General features: G+C 43.7%; 1 protein-coding gene across 2 annotated transcripts; it reads right to left on the bottom strand.

The window, feature by feature from the left end:
* Positions 1 to 10,038: 10,038 nt before the first annotated feature.
* On the bottom strand, positions 10,039 to 19,415 carry LOC109743228 (uncharacterized). 2 transcript variants are annotated; one of them, XM_073499822.1, is made up of 15 exons: positions 18,817 to 19,415; positions 15,756 to 15,930; positions 15,581 to 15,664; positions 15,256 to 15,497; positions 14,944 to 15,181; positions 14,212 to 14,291; positions 14,050 to 14,134; positions 13,810 to 13,941; positions 13,624 to 13,737; positions 12,329 to 12,376; positions 12,041 to 12,125; positions 11,837 to 11,924; positions 11,349 to 11,412; positions 11,251 to 11,307; positions 10,039 to 10,695 (listed from the first exon to the last, which is right to left on the bottom strand). In XM_073499822.1, the coding sequence occupies exons 1-15, from the start codon at positions 19,020 to 19,022 to the stop codon at positions 10,219 to 10,221; spliced, it is 2,175 nt and encodes a 724-aa protein (XP_073355923.1). In that variant the 5' UTR covers positions 19,023 to 19,415; the 3' UTR covers positions 10,039 to 10,218. The 2 variants fall into 2 exon arrangements, with proteins under 2 accessions (XP_073355923.1, XP_020157900.1); XM_020302311.4 differs by lacking the exon at positions 10,039 to 10,695 and having other exon boundaries at positions 11,151 to 11,771; positions 11,868 to 11,924.
* Positions 19,416 to 20,668: the final 1,253 nt, after the last annotated feature.

Raw genomic sequence — 20,668 nt, 5'->3', positions numbered from 1 at the left:
AGTAGTGCTAAAATCCTCTAAGTCCATAGTATAAGAATTTTCATAAAGATCAAACAGGACAGTTTGAGAATTGCGTGAAGATAAAAATTCAAACCTTCTCACAAAGGAATCAGTGAGATAGTGGTACTGACGGCACTTATCTGCCTCGAAGCTCACAAGATCAGCGTTACGCACATATGCGTTAAATTCTTCCTTGATTCCTACCCGATCCATAAAGTCCTCTGACGGCCATTCACAAGCCCGCACTTCAGCTTCCCTCGGTGGTTCATCGTCTGCATCGCGTATTGTGAGCATGGGTCCTTGCTTCCTTGAAGGACCACCTTGGTACATTTTCCTAACATATTTCTTCCTCTGAATTTTTTTTGAAAATTTTAGTAACTCAAAATAAAAGTGAACCAAATTCAACAAAATTGATAGCAACTACTCCCACAAGTGCCCAGAGGCCATATCATGCATTAGAACTACTTGGGACCATATAAATTTGACATGCAAGCTCAAGAACATGGTCACCCAGGTAGCAAAAAATTGCAATGAATAAAGCACTAGAACAAAAACTAATTGGACCATTGGAGGAGTCACATACCAAGGAACAATCCCCCAAAGCAGTTTTGTGAGAGGTGCTTTGAGCAAGGAGATCAAAAATGGCAGCAAGATGAGCAAGAACTCGTGCTTGAGCTGGTTGGTGATTTTTTTGGGAGGAAGAAGAAGTGTGTGGGTGCAGGAATAAGTGGAGGTGAGCCACCATGGGCCCACGAGGTGGACCCTCGTGGCCAGGTGCTTGTTCCCCCTGCTGTGTTCTCAGTGCCAAATATTCTCTAATATTCCAAAAAAAATCATATTTCAATTTCGGGGCATTTGGAGAACTTTTATTTTCGGGGTATTTTTTTATTGCACGGGTAATTCAGAAAACAGATAGAAAATACTATTTTTGCTTTATTTCAACTAAATAACAGAAAGTAAAAGGAGGGTATAGAGAGTTGTGCTTTCTAACTTCATCCATCTCATGTTCATCAAAATAAATACACTAACAAGGTTGATCAAGTCTTGTTAACAAACTCATTCTGAATCACATGAAACCGGAGAAATTTCGAATAACACTAAGTTACCTCAACAGGGATATGCACGTCCCTAATAATAAGAATATCATATCTCTTTTTGACAGTAGGAAGAGGAAATTCAAAACCTCCAAAAATAATCGATGGAATTTTTCCAATAGAATTGATATTGTGGACTTGAGGTTGTTTCCTCGGAAAGTGTACCGTATGCTCATTACCATTGACATGAAAAGTGACATTGCCTTTGTTGCAATCAATAACAGCACCTGCAGTATTCAAAAAGGGTCTTCCAAAAATAATAGACATACTATCGTCCTCGGGAATATCAAGAATAACAAAGTCTGTTAAAATAGTAACGTTTGCAACCACAACAGGCACATCCTCACAAATATCGACAGGTATAGCAGTTGATTTATCAGCCATTTGCAAAGATATTTTAGTAGGTGTCAACTTATTCAAATCAAGTCTACGATATAAAGAGAGAGGCATAACACTAACACCGGCTCCAAGATCACATAAAGCAGTTTTAACATAGTTTCTTTTAATGGAGCATGGTATAGTGGGTACTCCTGGATCCCTAACTTCTTAGGTATTCCACCCTTAAAAGTATAATTAGCAAGCATGGTGGAAATTTTAGCTTCTGGTATCTTTCTTTTATTAGTAACAATATATTTCATGTACTTAGCATAAGGATTCATTTTGAGCATATCAGTTAAACGCATACGCAAAAAGATAGGTCTAATCATTTCAGCAAAGCGCTCAAAATCCTCATCATCCTTTTTCTTGGATGGTTTAGGAGGAAAAGGCATGGGTTTCTGAATCCATGGTTCTCTTTCCTTACCGTGCTTCCTAGCAACAAAGTCTCTCTTAGCATATGTTGATTCTTTGATTGTGGGTTATCAAGATCAACAATAGGTTCAATCTCTACATCATTGTCATTGCTAGGTTGAGCATCAACATGAACATCATCATTAACATTATCACTAGGTTCATGTTCATTGCCAGATTGTGTTTCAGCATCAGAAATAGAAATATCATTGGGATTCTCAGGTGTGTCAACAACAGGTTCACTAGAAGCATGCAAAGTCCTATCATTTTTCTTTTTCTTCCTTTTAGAAGGACTAGGTGCATCTTTATTAGTTCTCTCAGAATCTTGCTCAATTCTCTTAGGGTGGCCTTCGGGATACAAAGGTTCCTGAGTCATTTTACCCCCTCTAGTCATAACTCTAACAGCATTATCATTTTTCTTACTATTTAATTCATTGAGCAAATCATTCTGAGCTTTAAGTACTTGTTCTACTTGAGTGGTAACCATAGAAGCATGTTTACTAATGAGTTTAAGTTCACTTTAACTCTAGACATATAATCACTCAAGTGTTCAATCATATAAGCATTGCGTTTCAGTTGTCAACCAAAATAAGCATTAAAATCTTCTTGCTTAACTATAAAATTATCAAACTCATCTAAGCATTGGCTAGCAAACTTAGTAGGAGGGATTTCGGCTTTATCATATCTATAGAGAGAATTTACCTTTACTACCTGTGTCAGGTTATCAACGCCATGTATTTCTTCAACAGGCGGTAAATTAAGACCATGTATTTCTTCAACAGGAGGTAAATTCTTGCTTTTATACCTTTTTCTTTCATATATTTCTTTGCCTCTTGCATATCTTCAGGACTGAGAAATAGAACGCCCCTTTTCTTTGGAGTTGGCTTAGGAGTTGGTTCAGGAAGTGTCCAATTATTTTCATTTGTCAACGTATTATTCAATAGAATTTCAGCTTCATCAGCTGTTCTTTCCCTGAAAACACAACCAGCACAACTATCCAGGTGGTCTCTGGAAGCATCGGTTAGTCCATTATAAAAGATATCAAGTATTTCATTTTCTTGAGAGGATGATTAGGCAAAGCATTAAGTAATTGGAGAAGCCTCCCCCAAGCTTGTGGGAGACTCTCTTCTTCAATTTGCACAAAATTATATATTTCCCTTAAAGCAGCTTGTTTCTTATGAGCGGGGAAATATTTAGCAGAGAAGTAATAAATCATATCCTGGGGACTACGCACACAACGAGGATCAAGAGAATTAAACCATGTCTTAGCATCACCCTTTAATGAGAACAGAAATAATTGAAGGATATAGTAATAGCTGTTCTTTCTCATCATTAGTGAACAGGGTGGCTATATCATTTAATTTAGTAAGATGTGCGACAACAGTTTCAGATTCATAGCCATAGAAAGGATCAGATTCAACCAAAGTAATTATCTCAGGATCGACAGAGAAATCATAATCCTTATCAGTAACAAAGATAGCTGAAGTAGCATAAGCAGGGTCATATTTCATTCTAGCATTCAGAGATTTTTCTTTCAATTTAGCTAATAATTTCTTCAAATCACTTCTATCATTGCAAGCAAGAAAGTCTCTAGCAGTTTCTTTATCCATAACATAACCCTCAGGCACAACAGGCAATTCATATCTAGGGGGAGAATCTTCATCATCACTTTCATCAATATTATCAGTTTCAATAATTTCATTCTCTCTAGCCCTAGCAAGTTGTTCATCCAGAAATTCACCTAGTGGCACAGTAGTATCAAGCATAGAAGTAGTTTCATCATAAGTATCATGCATAGCAGAAGTGGCATCATCAATAACATACGACATATCAGAATTAATGGCAGAAGCAGGTTTAGGTGTCGCAAGCTTACTCAAAACAGAAGGTGAATCAAGTGCAGAGCTAGATGGCAGTTCCTTACCTCCCCTCGTAGTTGAGGGATAAATTTTAGTTTTCTCATCTTTCAAGTTCCTCATAGTGACCAGCAGATATAAATCCCAAGTGACTCAAAGAATAGAGCTATGCTCCCCGGCAACGGCGCCAGAAAGTAGTCTTTGAAGGAAATATGCCCTAGAGGCAATAATAAAGTTATTATTTATTTCCTTATATCATGATAAATGTTTATTATTCATGCTAGAATTGTATTAACCGGAAACATAATACATGTGTGAATACATAGACAAACAGAGTGTCACTAGTATGCCTCTACTTGACTAGCTCGTTGATCAAAGATGGTTATGTTTCCTAAACCATAGACACGAGTTGTCATTTGATTAACGGGATCACATCATTAGGAGAATGATGTGATTGACTTGACCCATTCCGTTAGCTTAGCACTCGATCGTTTAGTATGTTGCTATTGCTTTCTTCATGACTTATACATGTTCCTATGACTATGAGATTATGCAACTCCCGTTTACCGGAGGAACACTTTGTGTGCTACCAAACATCACAACGTAACTGGGTGATTATAAAGGTGCTCTACAGGTGTCTCCAAAGGTACTTGTTGGGTTGGCGTATTTTGAGATTAGGATTTGTCACTCCGATTGTCGAAGAGGTACCTCTGGGCCCACTCAGTAATACACATCACTATAAGCCTTGCAAGCATTGTGACTAATGAGTTAGTTGCGGGATGATGTATTACGGAACGAGTAAAGAGACTTGCCGGTAACGAGATTGAACTAGGTATCGAGATACCGACGATCGAATCTCGGGCAAGTAACATACCGATGACAAAGGGAACAACGTATGTTGTTATGTGGTCTGACCGATAAAGATCTTCGTAGAATATGTGGGAACCAATATGAGCATCCAGGTTCCGCTATTGGTTATTGACCGGAGAGGTGTCTCGGTCATGTCTACATAGTTCTCGAACCCGTAGGGTCCGCACGCTTAACATTACGATGACAGTTATATTATGAGTTTATATGTTTTGATGTACCGAAGGTTGTTCGGAGTCCCGGATGTGATCACGGACATGACGAGGAGTCTCGAAATGGTCGAGACATAAAGATTGATATATTGGAAGCCTATGTTTGGACATCGGAAGTGTTCCGGGTGAAATCGGGATTTTTCCGGAGTACCGGGAGGTTACCGGAACCCCCCGGTAACTTAATGGGCCTTAGTGGGCCTAGGTGGAAGAGAGGAGAGGAGGCCAGGGCAGGGCCGCACGCCCCTCCCCCCCCCCAGTCCGAATAGGACAAGGAGAGGGGGGGCGGCGCCCCCCCCCCCCATTTCCTTCCTCCCCTCCACCTCTTCCCCCTCTCTCTCCTAGTCCAACATGGAAAAGGGGGGGTCCTACTCCTGGTAGGAGTAGGACTCCTCCTGGCGCGCCTCTCCCCTTGGCCGGCCAAAACCCCCCCTTGCTCCTTTATATACGGGGGCAGGGGGGCACCTCTAGACACACAATTGATCATTGATCTCTTAGCCGTGTGCGGTGCCCCCCTCCACCATATTACACCTCGATAATATCGTTGCGGTGCTTAGGCGAAGCCCTGCGTCGGTAGAACATCATCATCGTCACCACGCCGTCGTGCTGACGAAACTCTCCCTCAACACTCGGCTGGATCGGAGTTCGAGGGACGTCATCGAGCTGAACGTGTGCTGAACTCGGAGGTGCCGTGCGTTCGGTACTTGATCGGTCGGATCGTGAAGACGTACGACTACATCAACCGCGTTGTGTTAACGCTTCCGCTTTCGGTCTACGAGGGTACGTGGACAACACTCTCCCCTCTCGTTGCTATGCATCACCATGATCTTGCGTGTGCGTAGAAATTTTTTGAAATTACTACGTTCCCCAACAGTCTTGATAACCCACAAGTATAGGGGATCGCAACAGTTTTCGAGGGTAGAGTATTCAACCCAAATTTATTGATTCGACACAAGGGGAGCCAAAGAATATTCTCAAGTATTAGCAGTTGAGTTGTCAATTCAACCACACCTGGATAACTTAATATCTGCAGCAAAGTAGTATGGTAGTAGCGGTAACGGTGGCAAAAGTAACAGTGATAGTTTTGTAGTGATTGTAACAGTGGCAACGGTAATGTAAATAAGCGAAGAACAATATGTGAAAAGCTCGTAGGCATTGGATCGGTGATGGAGAATTATGCCGGATGCGATTATTCATGTAACAGTTATAACATAGGGTGACACAGAACTAGCTCCAATTCATCAATGTAATGTAGGCATGTATTCCGAATATAGTCATACATGCTTATGGAAAAGAACTTGCATGACATCTTTTGTCCTACCCTCCCGTGGCAGCGGGGTCCTATTGGAAACTAAGGGATATTAAGGCCTCCTTTTAATAGAGTACCGGACCAAAGCATTAACACATAGTGAATACATGAACTCCTCAAACTATGGTCATCACCGGGAGTGGTCCCAATTATTGTCACTTCGGGGTTGCCGGATCATAACACATAGTAGGTGACTAATGACTTGCAAGATAGGATCAAGAACTCACATATATTCATGAAAACATAATAGGTTCAGATCTGAAATCATGGCACTCGGGCCCTAGTGACAAGCATTAAGCATAGCAAAGTCATAGCAACATCAATCTCAGAACATAGTGGATACTAGGGATCAAACCCTAACAAAACTAACTCGATTACATGATAAATCTCATCCAACCCATCACCATCCAACAAGCCTACGATGGAATTACTCACGCACGGCGGTGAGCATCATGAAATTGGTGATGGAGGATGGTTGATGATGACGATGGCGATGGATTACCCTCTCCGGAGCCCCGAACGGACTCCAGATCAGCCCTCCTGAGAGAGTTTAGGGCTTGGCGGCGGCTCCGTATCGTAAAACGCGATGAATCCTTCTTTCTGATTTTTTTTCTCCCCAAACGTGAATATATAGAGTTGGAGTTGAGGTCGGTGGAGCTCCAAGGGGCCCACGAGGCAGGGGGCACGCCCAGGGGGGCAGGCGCGCCTCCCACCCTCGTGGACAGGGTGTGGGCCCCCTGGCATTGATTCTTTCGCCAATATTTTTTATTATTTCCAAAAATAATCTCCCTGAAGTTTCAGGTCATTCCGAGAACTTTTGTTTCTGCACAAAGATAACACCATGGCAATTCTGCTGAAAACAGCGTCAGTCCGGGTTAGTTCCATTCAAATCATGCAAGTTAGAGTCCAAAACAAGGGCAAAAGTGTTTGGAAAAGTAGATACGACGGAGACGTATCAAGGTGCCATACGTTTGGTGCTTTATCGGTCGGAACGAGAAGAAGTTCAACTACATCAACTGTGTTGTCAAACGCTTCCGCTTTCGGTCTACGAGGGTACGTGGACACACTCTCCCCCTCTCGTTGCTATGCATCTCCTAGATAGATCTTGCGTGAGCGTAGGAATTTTTTTGAAATTGCATGCTACGTTCCCCAACAAAGAAGACCTTTTATAGAGGGGGGCCATATCCAACCATGCTCAGCCCGCAATAAAGCGGTAATACCGCTCCTAGGAGCGGTACTACCCCTTAAAGCGGCAGTTCTAGGAGTAGCGAAGTGAGCATGGGAAGTTCTGGAGCGGTAGTGCCGCTGGAGCGGTACTACCGTCCATCCATCAGCGGTAGTACTGCTTAGGATCACATGGTTCAGAGGAGCAGCGATACAGAGAAGCGCCAAAGAGGAAGTACCGCACAAAGCAGTACAACTGTCCTAGTACCGTAAAAGCGGCAAAGGGCAACAGGAGCCCCAAAACAAGTGGTAGTGGAAGCACGGTAGAATGCAGAACTACCGCTCTACTACCGTTAATTGTGGGAAGACCTGGAGAAGGCCTAAACCAAACGCACCGCTTGAGTGCTTTGCAAATGAACTCTAATTTCGATGAACTCAAACTTGATAGAAAGTTGATGACAGGAGTTGTCAAATCACGACTGAAAATCTTTGGAAGTGGCAACAGAAATATGCCAATGATATATAGGTGTGAAACCTCCATTAATGGGTTTTCTATTTTACTGTCTCATTGTGTTAGTTGGTCCACTTGAGCTAGATGATGACGATCTTGACCGTCTCAAGTGGAACACCTTTCTTGATTGCACTGGCTGGAAGAAGACTAGTAGATTGCTCCCCATACTCCACTATGGGTGAGCCACTCTTTGGAATATCTTCTCATGTCCACTATCACCAGAATGGGCGGCAAGCTTCAAGCATGTGATCTCTTCATGATGCTCCTCTTGAACTTGCACAACAGAACCTTTATGACAATCACCACTCGATGTCATCCTCCATGGGTTATATGATATCTTCCTTTTGATGCACACCCATGGAAACATACCTAACCCCACAAAGAAACCTTACATAGACCATGGGCTAGTACACAAAGCGCAATGGACAATGATTACCATACCATGGAATCACTTGGTCCCACTTGGTACATCTTATACGCTTTGTGTGTTGATCGACTTGAATCACTCTTTGTATTTGGTCTTGATCAACCTTTGTATCATATCTTCTCTCTTCATAAAGATGCTGTCTTGAAGGTAAACATGAATGTTCACACAATCTTCTTGAAGACATGCTTGCAATAGGCTCAACTCTCACATGACCAATTTTTGGATAACTCCTTGAATAGCACCTTGGTCAACACATAATATTCTTCTAAAAACCTTGAAACCAACAAATGGTCTTCAAGCAATGCCTACGGACAAACACTACAAATATAACTCAAGGCAACCATTACATAGGGATTGTCATCGATTACCAAAACCAAACGTGGGGGCACCATGCTCTTTCAGTATCTTTCACTGATAGTAAGGAGAGAGTACAAGAACTCTAGCGCTAGCTCCGGACAAGGGGTAAGGGCATCTCCAACATGGACCCTCAAACTGCCTACATCCATACGGGCCGTGCAGCCCAGACATGTTTTGCCATCCAGCAGTCATGTATCCGTCAGCTAGCTACTCCAGACGTCTTTTTCCTGCAAACTGGTAGCAAGCTAGGGGGCTTTGCGGGAATCCGGACACCAACCACGTAGGACTACGACACCCTCGGCCCACTCAAATCTCCCTCCCGGTCCCCTTTTCTTCCACTCTGCCCCTACTCCCCCTTCCCTTCGTCCGCCAACTCCTTACCTGACGTCGTCAATGTACCTCTTCGCTCGCCGCCCAGCCATCCTCCGACGTCCGCAGACCCCACCCACACGCCTGCCCGCCTTGGACTATTTCGTTGTCCACCTAGGACTCCCTCTGCAGCCAGGTACTCTCTGCACCACTGATGATGCCATTCATGGCGGACACCACGCCCAGCAGGTGTTCGGTCAAATGCCATTGATCTTTTTTTTAAACTTCTTGTTATTTGCTAGATTAACATGATGACAGGGTACTCAGTGATCGAGGGTGAGTTGTTTGTGATGCGTGGTTGGCCGTATCTGCAGACTTTGTAGGCATGAACAAGGGCCCGACTTTTTTGGCAAAGCTTGCATGCTTCATTTCATGGGAGAAAGTACTTCGCACCTTATGATATGCACATCATCCATGAACGCCATGTGAAGTCGCTAACGCATCGGTGGTACACCATCTGCAACTTTGTCATGAAGTTTTGCTGCGCGGTTGGATGAGTGGAGGCAATGTGGCCATTGCGCGCATCAACAGGGGCGGACCTACATTGAGGTGAGTGGGGGCCTGAGCCCCCACTCAAAATTTGAAATTCTACTAAGATTTGCTTGTATTTTCTGAAAAATATGCTTAAATTTTTTGAACTTTTATAGAATATGCCCCCACTCAAGTAGTTTGCCCCCAGTCAAAATACGTTCTAGGTCCGCCACTGCGCATCAACCATGGAGATCGTAGGCTTTGCTTCTTGTTGCTATACATATTGGTGAATTCATTTAGTCTTTACTGAAATTAACCTAAGAGACCACATATTGTTACATATATAAACTGATCAAGGGTCATAAGAGAAGAAATGGAATGGAAGTATACATAATTTACTTTAGACAGCACGACCTCTTTACATACGCTTTAGATCGCCACGACACAAAATTAAATGCAAAAAATACGCATCTCAACAATACAAGTTGTACGGTGATTGGCTAGAAGTAGTTCTAGTCTTTTTTGATTACTCCTTCCTTTTTCCCATCATTTGACAAAATACAAAACCATTAGCTAGAACAAATACAAAACCATTATTAGCTATCAAGCTGCTCTGCCTACACGAACGAACCCAAAGTATATATCTTCCCATTGGCGCCCGAGAATCTTAGATCTCGCGCAAGAACACACAAAAAGAATCAATCAAATCCGGAGAGGACTATTACCAGCACGCATGGTTCATGCAGCATCGTTGATCGTACTATATATCAACCGACGAGTCGATCACCTGCAACTGGGTTAGCACGTGGCGTAGAGCTGGGCCAGCTCCCTGACGGCGTCTTCCTCGCCGCCGGCGCCGGCGCGCAGGTCGACGGCGTTGTCGAGCATCCACAGCAGGTGGTCGAACAGCACGACCTCGCACCTCACGGCCACCGGCTCCTTGCTATTCCTCACGTCGCCATCGCCGGCGTCGCCGTCGATGAGCGCGGCGATCAGCGGGTGGCGGAGGTGCCTGGCGCTGATGACGTACCGCCGCCGCGAGCTGCCCACGAACACCACCGCCGACGGCCCCTCGGCCGCGGCCTGGCTATCTTCTCCGGCGACGTCGTCCCTAGCCGACATGGAGCGGAGGTTGCTGTAGGAGCTGGGCGACGACCGCCTGCTCCTCGCCCGCGACAGGCTCTTGCACCTGCGCAGCACCACGCTCCTCAGCCTGTCCATGCACGCACGCACGCGCGCGGAAACCAGACCAAAGCAGACTGGGAGGTGGAGGATCTGCAGGCCGAGAGAGCGAGGTTAATTAGGTGCAGGTGTAGTACAGTACTACGTACGTGTGGGTCGTGTTGGTGGAGAGGGGTTAGAGGGGGAGGGTGGCACGTCGCGGGAGGCAAGTGAGGTAGCCCATCAGTGCTCTCACCGCACTTGCATGGGGGTTGGCCTAGTTATTAATGGGAGTGCAGATATAGGTAGGGCTTGACCTGAATGGGACCGTCATCCATTGATGCGCTGCTGAGTGGACTAAGTTGTTGGCTAATTACATGTTAGTGGTGATTAATTAAGGCTAAGCTTGGTTGCTAAGATAACCAAAGATAGCGCAACAAAACGATGATCATGTAAAAGCAGTCCTCTCTGCTGAAGCAACCGGTTTCAGGTACACAAGCACTTGCTACTCAAGGACATAACCATGCATGCGTTAACAGTGCATTGACATGAAAATGTTACTGCAGATATAGACTGAAGAACAGTTTAGCTATATAGGTGGCAAAGTGAGCATCCTTTTACAGAGTATCCTTGATGGTACAAGTTGCTCGTTCCTCAGAACTTCCTTACGTTGTCGCAAATCTCACGACGCGAATGCGGAAATGCAGATTTCTGCGCCAAAAAAACCTGGCAGCATACCATGACATGTTCCAGCGAAAGAAACGAACCTCATCCCCTGCACAGGATCCGTCCATGAATTTACAGCAGATAGCCTGGCTCTCTGTATGAGGACTATGGATTCGTCAGGAAACAAATGAGGTAACAATGTACAGGATGACCTGGAGCTCCAACATACACAATGGCTTGGAGCACCTCAAACGGCTGCTCGAGAGCAAATTCCACAGACTTATAGATACTCTTAAGATTTGCCCTTTAAAATAGCCACTTGAGCAGACTGACATCCACCTATGCTTTTCTGCTTCCGTTTACAGGAGACGGGTACCAGAAAACACACACCTGTTATCTGTGTTGTGCTTGGGAATCTTCGGAGGAGATACTGGAGTGAGGTGAGGGGCTCTCAGGCAACTCTAACTGAGGCGGCAATGGACCCAAAAAACTGCCTTCAGGCTGATCGTCACTTTCAGCACACTCTGTACAGATGTCAGTGCATGAATCATTAATATTATGAGTTTATGACAATGTTTGAACCCAATACCTTAAGAGAGAAAGGACTCTGAAAATTTTACCAAATAATGATTTGATGGTTGGTCGTTTTGGTTTGTTGTTCTTCTTCTTTAATTCAGCTGCAAAGCCAAAAAGAAAAATCACAAATAATGAATTGTACAAAAAATATGTCCAAGCCACTTTTTGCGAAGAACACGAAGAGAAACAAGTGAGCAGGAAAGGAAATATATCCAACCTATTCCTGGAAGTTCAGGATCGTTAACTATTTCGAAGTTCTTGTAAGTATAACCCACAAAATTCATGTCCTTGGAGGAAAGCATCTGCACAAACGAACATTGGCTCAGGACCTAGATCAGGTAGTGAAAGGAAAGGAATGCTAGAGAACAAAATAGCAGGGATCAAAATTCAATTCTAAGTGCAGTAACATTTCGCTGAAAACATGCACTAAAAATGCTCTGGAGGTCTTTTGACAACGCAGAACACCAAAAGGAAATTGTATTCAATTGATCTTTGTAATAAGTACCTTTCTCCAAGGACCTGCCTTTGATGAAGTTTGCATTGTAGGCGCAGCCTGGAAGAATACCAGATGCAAAACCGTCAGTACACATTGAATAGAACAGACTACAAGAACCAATATAATATACTATTGCACCAGCCAATGTACCATTTCCGGCCATCTCACAGTATATTTTCTTCATAATATAAGCTAAACAGGAAGCATAGCATGTTTCACTGCAAATACATAGAACTGATTCTTTTGACCTATTCCTGAAAAGACCCCAGTATGATTAACACCTACAGGTTCAGTCAGATGCCACAAGCTCAGTTCCCTTATATCAAATAATGCAGTAATACAGGCCCATCAGCTAAATGAGGTGGCCCATGTGTTCATGAAAACGGGTTGTAATTACTATAGTTCTGTTGTTTGTTGGAGTGATGTTGATCCATAGGGCCAGAAGTTCACTCCAGAAAAAATGAATTAAAAAATGATATAGAAGAATATTCATGCATCTACACCATTAAAAGCTTTCGTGTAAAAAACAATCTTTTTGCATTGTGAGATCATGCACTAGTCTGCATACCGTATACTCCCTCCGTTCCTAAATATAAGTCTTTGGAGGGATTTCACTATGAACCACATACGGAGCAAAATGAGTGAATCTATACTCTAAAATGCATCTAGATACATCCATATGTGGTCCATAGTGAAATCTCTACAAAGACATATACTCCCTCCGTTCGGAATTACTTGTCTCGGAAATGGATGTATCTAGAACTAAAATACGTCTAGATACATCCACTTCTATGACAAGTAATTCCGAACGGAGGGAGTATTTAGGAACGGAGGGAGTAGTTTCCAACCCAAATTGAAGTCAACCACCAAGTCGACCCAAATCCACACCATAAATCCTAAAGTAAATCCTCTCTATCTGCCCTGCTCTATGCTGCCCCCACCGGATGGCACATCCTACTTCGGGCTAAAACCAGACAGCGTCGGCTCTCTTCCACCATTGTCGCCTCCTCCCTTCCTCCCAACATTCAGCTCTTGTTCAGCCCAACACATCCTTGATCAAGCCCAGCTAATGGCGACTCTCACCTACTATCACATCTTCCCTCCTGACTGCCACCACTCTGTACAAGCCTCCTTCGCAACCAAGAGCAGGCCAGCATCAGCATAAGTAGATCTCAGTTTCCCATGCTAATAGCCTTTTCTTTATTATGTTCTTACTTATGGGAAACATGGTTTATAGGCATCTCGGTACCTTATCGTATATCGGGTTAAGAACTAGAGACTAGCCTAAGTAGCTTGAAACTCACCTCCTCAAAATTCTCGAAGTTTTGTGTGTCCAACTCATCAATAACTTCAGGTATGAAAGCTGCTTCCATCTGATATAGCTTTTCCCATTCAACGCTTCTAAACCATGGATGAGCCTGTAGGAAGGATCATGAATGACTATAAATTCAAAACTCAAGTGAAAACAATTAATCTGAACATTTTTTTACCTTTATCTCATGTGCTCCTTTCATCCCAAGTCTCTGATCCACATTACATAATAGCTTATTAATTAGATCTTTAGCTTCTGGCGAAAGTCTGGCCTCTTCAGGAAATTTAAGATGGCTTCTCCAATTTACTATCTGCATGATTGGCCCCACTCAGTGGTAACAAGGATTCACATACAAAAGCACAGTTCTTATGAAAGCGCATGGCACCATAATTGATGTAAAAACACCATTCACATTTACCTTCCTACATGTTGACATTGGGTCTTCAGAATAAAATGGTGGGTAACCCACAAGCATCTCATACATAATGGCCCCAAGTGACCACCTATAAAATGTAAATATGAGGAAAAAAACATCATAATTTAGTCACGCGTTGCATAAGTTAAGAAGGACAAAACTAACCAGTCACATTCCATTCCATATCCTTTCTTCAATAGGACTTCCGGGGCAATGTAATCAGGTGTACCAACAGTTGAATAAGCCTGAAATTCCAGTAAACAACATATATAAATGAATGCAGAGCCAAGGCAGTGATATCATGTAAAATATCACAGAACCAGAGCAATGATAGTGCACAGAGCTAAGACAGCTGCTATTGGATGTCAAACAAATGGCGGCTGTGTTATCTGCTTAGAAACTTTATTTGAACATCCTATCATTTAAATAGATTTCATACGCTAATACAACACATTGGAGAAATTCATTTCCATGTTAGGCTGTATAAAATTTTCGCCATGTAATGACGCAAGTTCAAATGACAAATGCATTAAAATCTTAGAATGGTTTTTCATCACTCATGCAGTATGTTTCACGCTGAGAACACCTGGGTGTTCTTGACTTCTTATAGCCACATTGAATGGGATGCTTTTGTCCATGCTTGCCTCTTTATGAGTAACAACTATTCTGCAAGAATTTCCAAAAAAAAAACTAATCTGCAAGAAATGATCGTGGGCAAATTGTTGGACCTAGAACTCCCTACTAGGGACTGAATAAGAATTAAGCAGCACATCACTAGATGGCAGGAACCAATATATTAGTCTACTAGACAGTAGTCTTGGTCAATGTTTGAGTTACAGTAACCACCACAATGTTATAAGTGGAATGTTTCTCCTTTTAAGCAAGTATATAACTTACCAACATCCGGCGATTCTTCTGCCAATGCAATAGTTGTTCCTGCTGTGTTCGCCTGGGAACAGCAGTGCTACTTAATGGCTTATCACCATCTGCTGATGTATTGGTGATATTTCCCGCTGCGTTGTCAAGTTCAGTGAGATTTGGAAAGCTGCTACTATCTAGAGGCTTGCATAGGCCGAAATCTGAAAGCTTCAGATGGCCAGTTCGATCTAACAATAAATTGTCAGGCTTAATATCCCTGAAAGATGTAACGAGGAGTTAGCTGCAAGTTGCAGTTACTACACAGTTTATGGTGTTAATCTATTACAGTACCTATGAATATAGTTATGCTTGTGAATGGATTCAATTGCCAGTATTGTCTCTGCAACATAAAACGAAGACTCGTCCTCTGTAAGTGTATCCTTGCGCATGAGCAGAGTCATCATGTCACCACCAGGAAGGTACTCCATAACGAGGTACAGAAACTCATCATCTTGGAATGAGCAGTAGAGCTTAACTATATAAGCACTATCAACTTCTGCAAGGAGGTTCCTTTCAGCTCTCACATGCTCAACCTAGAAAGAACATATATTAGAAAATAGAACATTTTGCTACACAACCTGATTTAATAATACTCAAGTAAGCAAACATGAAGTACCTGGCCTCTTCGTAACATTTCAGACTTCTTGAGCTTTTTCATTGCATACACATTGGACGTAGCTTTTTCTCTACAAAGTCTCACCTGCAGAATATCAGTATAAAGCAGAGGTAAAGCAGTAGCAAAATACGGTGAATAAAAATTTCCTCGAGAAACAGAAAAGAGCCTTTATCACCTCCCCAAAAGCACCTCTCCCAATAATGGTCAGCAATTCAAAATCATCAACACCCATTTTGTGCCTCCTTAGGCGCATGTATTCTGTCTCCTTTTTTTCTAAATCCTTCAGGATATTGTTTTGCTCCTCTTCAGATACATCAGCATCAGCAAGCTTCTTCTCCAGCATCCAACGTCTACAACATAACTATATATTAAGATGCAGTGATGGATGGCACCAAACAAGAAATCAAGACCAAACACTCAATGACATGCGAACCAAGCTTAGACACAAAACCGACATAAAGTGGTTTCGCCAGCACGTCACAAGAGAATAAATGCATCCAAGCACAAACTATGACAATAAGGCCTCTGTGAACAGCCGCTGTACTCTTTACGCTAGAGATTTTTTCTCGCATGCCATTCCTTTTTTTTTCGGGCCACAGGCCATCTTCCTTTACCAACTTCGAGCCTAGTTCCCAAAATTGACAGCATCATAACGCATTGCTTTCATCAAGTACAATAGCTTGTATAGGCATTGTGTGAAAGAACAATTAAGGCATGTATACAGCAACATTTATATTGAATGCTTCATGGTTCAACTAATACATGCAATTATTATAGAACACATATGTAAACTTTGTTGTAGAACACACCAACAACAATTAGGTCAATCAGCGTATTAGATTTTGGTCCAAAACAGGAGGTGATAAACTATTTACCAGCTTCCACCCTATTTTGGTCTAAGTGGCACACCTACCTTACCTACTTCAACCCTATTTTTACTCCAGCAGTACAGCTATGCACACCAACTTCTGCGCTGCTATGCAGTGCAGCTTTATCTTGGCTTATCCCAAAATTATAATCATTTTCCCTCCAAAATCCTAGCAATATTATGCTGACATAAAAAAACTCACATATATCAAGTTTGGTGAAACTAAGGGCCTCTTTGATTCAAAGGATTTGCGTAGGATTTTTAAAGGATTAGAATCCTTAGGAATTTTTTCTGCGTTGGTCGTTTGATTCGCAGGATTGAATCCCATAGGATTTTTTCCTATGGATTCAATTGTACTACATTTCATAGGAATTCTAGCATCCACTCCAACCTCTTGGAAGAAATCCTTTGTTTTTCATGTGATACAATCAAACAAACTCAAATCCTATAGGAACCCAATGGACATGTCATTTCAATCCTACGGTTTTCCTATTCCTGTGTTTTTGCAATCCTATGAATCAAAGAGGCCCTAAAACTAACTAAATGCAGGAAATCACTTCCCCGTCTAAAATTAGGCGGCGGCTGTCACATGCCATTCAACACATCCAAAATTAGACATCTGCATCCTAAAGCACCAGGCACATGCTAGTACAGCAATGGCAGGACCACACACAATAGTCAACAGTAGCTACTACTCTGCGAGTTGTAAGGTCGGCATGTCATGCCCAGTTGTGAATCAGAGGGGTTGAACTAGGAATTAGGGTTCTAAGATGGATAGCAGGAGGAAAACAGTAAACACGGAGGAATATCCATCTCTATATGATATATGTGTTGTACGTGTTTGTTGAGAGAGATCTCACATCCAGTAATGATTCATTACAGCCCCGTGCTTGGCATCTTATAGCCAGCTATGAAAACAGAATAAAGTACAGCGCGACAATAGGGAAGTACACAGAGCGAGCCGTTGGATCCTTCTTGTCATCATCCATCATAGCCGTCCATTGGCCGAACTTCATCTTGTTAACTGAAAAGACAGAGACTACAGGTGCTGTAGACCTGACACGGCAGCACAATTCCACCATGCCGCAGCCAGCTTGGAAGAGACTAGGGCACAGATCACGACAAACAAATCGAGGGCACAGATCATGACAAACAAATCGAGGTCGCAACTACTCAACCAAACAGGGTGTCAATTCACGGCTAAGAATTAATACATCCGCACCAGAACACCCACAGTTCAAGCCCAACTCACACAAACTGCCAATTCAACACCAGAATCCTGGCCCTCTTCAGCAGGCGATCCACCAGACCACGTGATCCGTGGGCACAGGTATATATACAGCAATATTTATTCTGAATGTTTCCTGGTCCAATTAAGTCTAGTAAATGGACATCGATTTACAGCGCTTATCACTTATGGTAACCTCATTATTATAGAGCACTTATGTAAACTCTGTTGTAGAGCACACAAGCAACAATTAGGTCAATCGGCACATTAAAGTTTGGTCCAAAAAAGGAAGTGCCTCACCATTACCGCTTCCACCCTATTTTACTCCAAGTGACGCGCCAATTTACTCCATAGAACTACAGCCATGCATATCAACTTTTGCAATGCCATGCAGTGCGGCTTTATCTTTAGTTATCCCAAATTTTCAATCATTTTCCCACCAGAATCCTAGCAAAGTTATGCTACCATCAAAGGCAGCACATAAACTAAGTGCACAGCCACAGAATTGCAAGAGCACACCTATCGTCCAAAATTAGGCGGCGGCGGTGACATGCCATGCAGCACATCCAAAATTAGACACCTGCATCATAAGCACCAGGCGAATACACTAGCGCGGTAACACCAGCACGGCATTCAATAGTCAACAGCAACGGCTAGTCTGCGAGTTGCAAAGTCGGTAGCACAATGTCACCATGACGCAGACAGCTTAGAAGAGCCTTGGACACAGATCACGACAAACAAATGGAGCGCGCAATGAATCGACTAAACAGGGTGCCATTCGTGGCTCCTGATCTGATACCTCTGCACCAGGACACCCACGGGATCCCAACCCAACTCACACACACCCGCCATTGTGAAGTCAGCATTATTCCACCATGATGCGGCCAGCTTAGAAGAGACCAGGACAGTGATCATCAGTTCACCACCAACAAAGGGAGGGCGCCAATTGGCCGCTACTGATCTGATCCCTCCTCACCGGGACACCGAGGGATCAAGCCCAACTCACACACATTGGCAATTCAACGCCAGAATCCTAGCCCGCTTGAGCAGGCGATCCACCCACCAGACCAGACCACGTGATCCGCGGGCACAGGGGGAGCACCGAGCGAGGCAGCGAGCGAGCGGGCGAGCTTGACTGACCTCTCCTTGCGCTCCTGGAGCGACCTCATCTGCGCCTTGTAGTGGTTCTCGATGCACTGCTTGGCGGCCTCCACCTTCTGCTTGGTGGCGCTGGAGAGCACCGGCTCGTCCTCGTCGTCCCCTGCCATCCCGGCGCCGAGGGGCGACGCGCCCGGCCTGGCCTTGTCCTTCTGCAGCTTCTGCAGCCAGCTCCGGGCGGAGTCCATCGGCGGCGCGGGGGGGGAGCAAGCGGCGAGCCGGATCGGGGGATCAGGGCGGCGCGACTAGGCCCGCCATTGTGGGCGCCGATTCGCCTCCGGGTCCGCGCGGGATCTCCGGATCTGGTGGTGGGGATGGTGGGGGGCTAGGGTTGGGTTTGGACCAGTGCGCGCGCGCGGCGCGGGGGCGAGCACGAGCTCCGCGCCGATTCGAATCGGATAGGAAATTTGTCAAGTGGGCGCGCGGTGGCAGTGGTGGAGTTGTTCTATTCCGCTTCGAATCGGTGGGGCGCGGCGGGGAGAGGGGAGAGGCGGCGCGGGCACCACCGGCATTCGGCGCACCCCCGCCGCCGATTCGTTGCGGTTTGTTTTACTGTTTTGTTTGTTGTCGGAACAGGGCCTGGAGAAGGAGGGTGGAGGAGGTGGAGTTGAAGTGGGAGGGCGCGCGTTTGTTTGCTTTTCCTACCAAGACCCTGGCATATCGGGGTTATTTTAAGAAGTGCAATAGTACGTGGGTTAAGCGTCTCTTCTAAATAGGCACCGGTGCTTTAGAAAATCTCGATTTATTTTTCTAAGCACCCCTCTAAGCATCTCCCATTGTACAAGGCCTAGCACCGGTGCCTATTTCTACAGGAGAGACGCTTAGTTAAGCGTCTACCCTATACAAATAAGCACCGGTGCTTAAGAAAAGTCTGATTTATTTTTCTAAGCACCTCTCCTAAGCATCTTCCATTGTACAAGGCCTTAGGCGCCTACCATTGAAGATGGGACGGAAACTTGGTGCTCTCGGGTTCCGGCGCACTCTATATGCGTCAAAAAAATTTATATTTAAAAAAAGTTCAAAAAATTCCAAATCCTTTTTGAAATCAAACATGATGATTAGGTATTGTACTCGTAGAAAAAGTTTGGACAATAAATGATCTCTATTGACTTCAGGGAAAAAAGACAAGTTTATGACGACAACGCATGTATAGTGCTTGTATATAGCGTTTGTTGCCGAATCATCGACCCGGGATACAACGAAAGCCTTTCTCTCACGAATCTTTTTATACGACTACAATATTTGATCATGTTTGATACCAAAAAAGTTTCAGAATTTTTTGAACCTTTTTGAATTACTATTTTTTTTTTGCATGTAGGGTGGGCTGGTACCCAGGTTCTCCTTTGTATTTTCTATTGGAGATGCCCTTACTTTAACAAGTGCAATAATATGTGAGATTTGCTCGTTCGGGCGTGCAACTGCAGTTTTTCCATGTTTTCTACTTCCTATTGAATGTATATAGACACATTTTAATTGATGTTCCGTATGTAATATCCAGCTCATGTTTGTGAATGGAGGGTATTTGTCGTAGTCCCTCTGATCCATATTAGCCTTCGCTCAAACGAATGTATCTAGACGTATTTTGGTGCTAGATACATCCGTTTGAGCGATAACTAATATGGATCAGAGAGAGTACCATCTTTTTGCTTATCGCTCCCTCTCTCCGGTGATTGTGACCAACAACGAGAGTTTTGCATTACACTTATAGCATAGGAGGTAAACACATAAATTGCAAAATTATGTAGATTTTGAATTGGTGTAATGTTTTTTTTTTCATATTGGACACTGTAGTACATGAGTCCATCGGATCGTTGTCCTGCAAATGATGTAAGAA

The sequence above is a fragment of the Aegilops tauschii genome, chromosome 5, assembly GCF_002575655.3.
Source record: "Aegilops tauschii subsp. strangulata cultivar AL8/78 chromosome 5, Aet v6.0, whole genome shotgun sequence".
In the NCBI taxonomy this organism is placed as follows: Eukaryota; Viridiplantae; Streptophyta; class Magnoliopsida; order Poales; family Poaceae; genus Aegilops; species Aegilops tauschii.
Note: the sequence above shows the minus strand (reverse complement) of the source record. Positions and strands in the feature narration are given on the sequence as shown.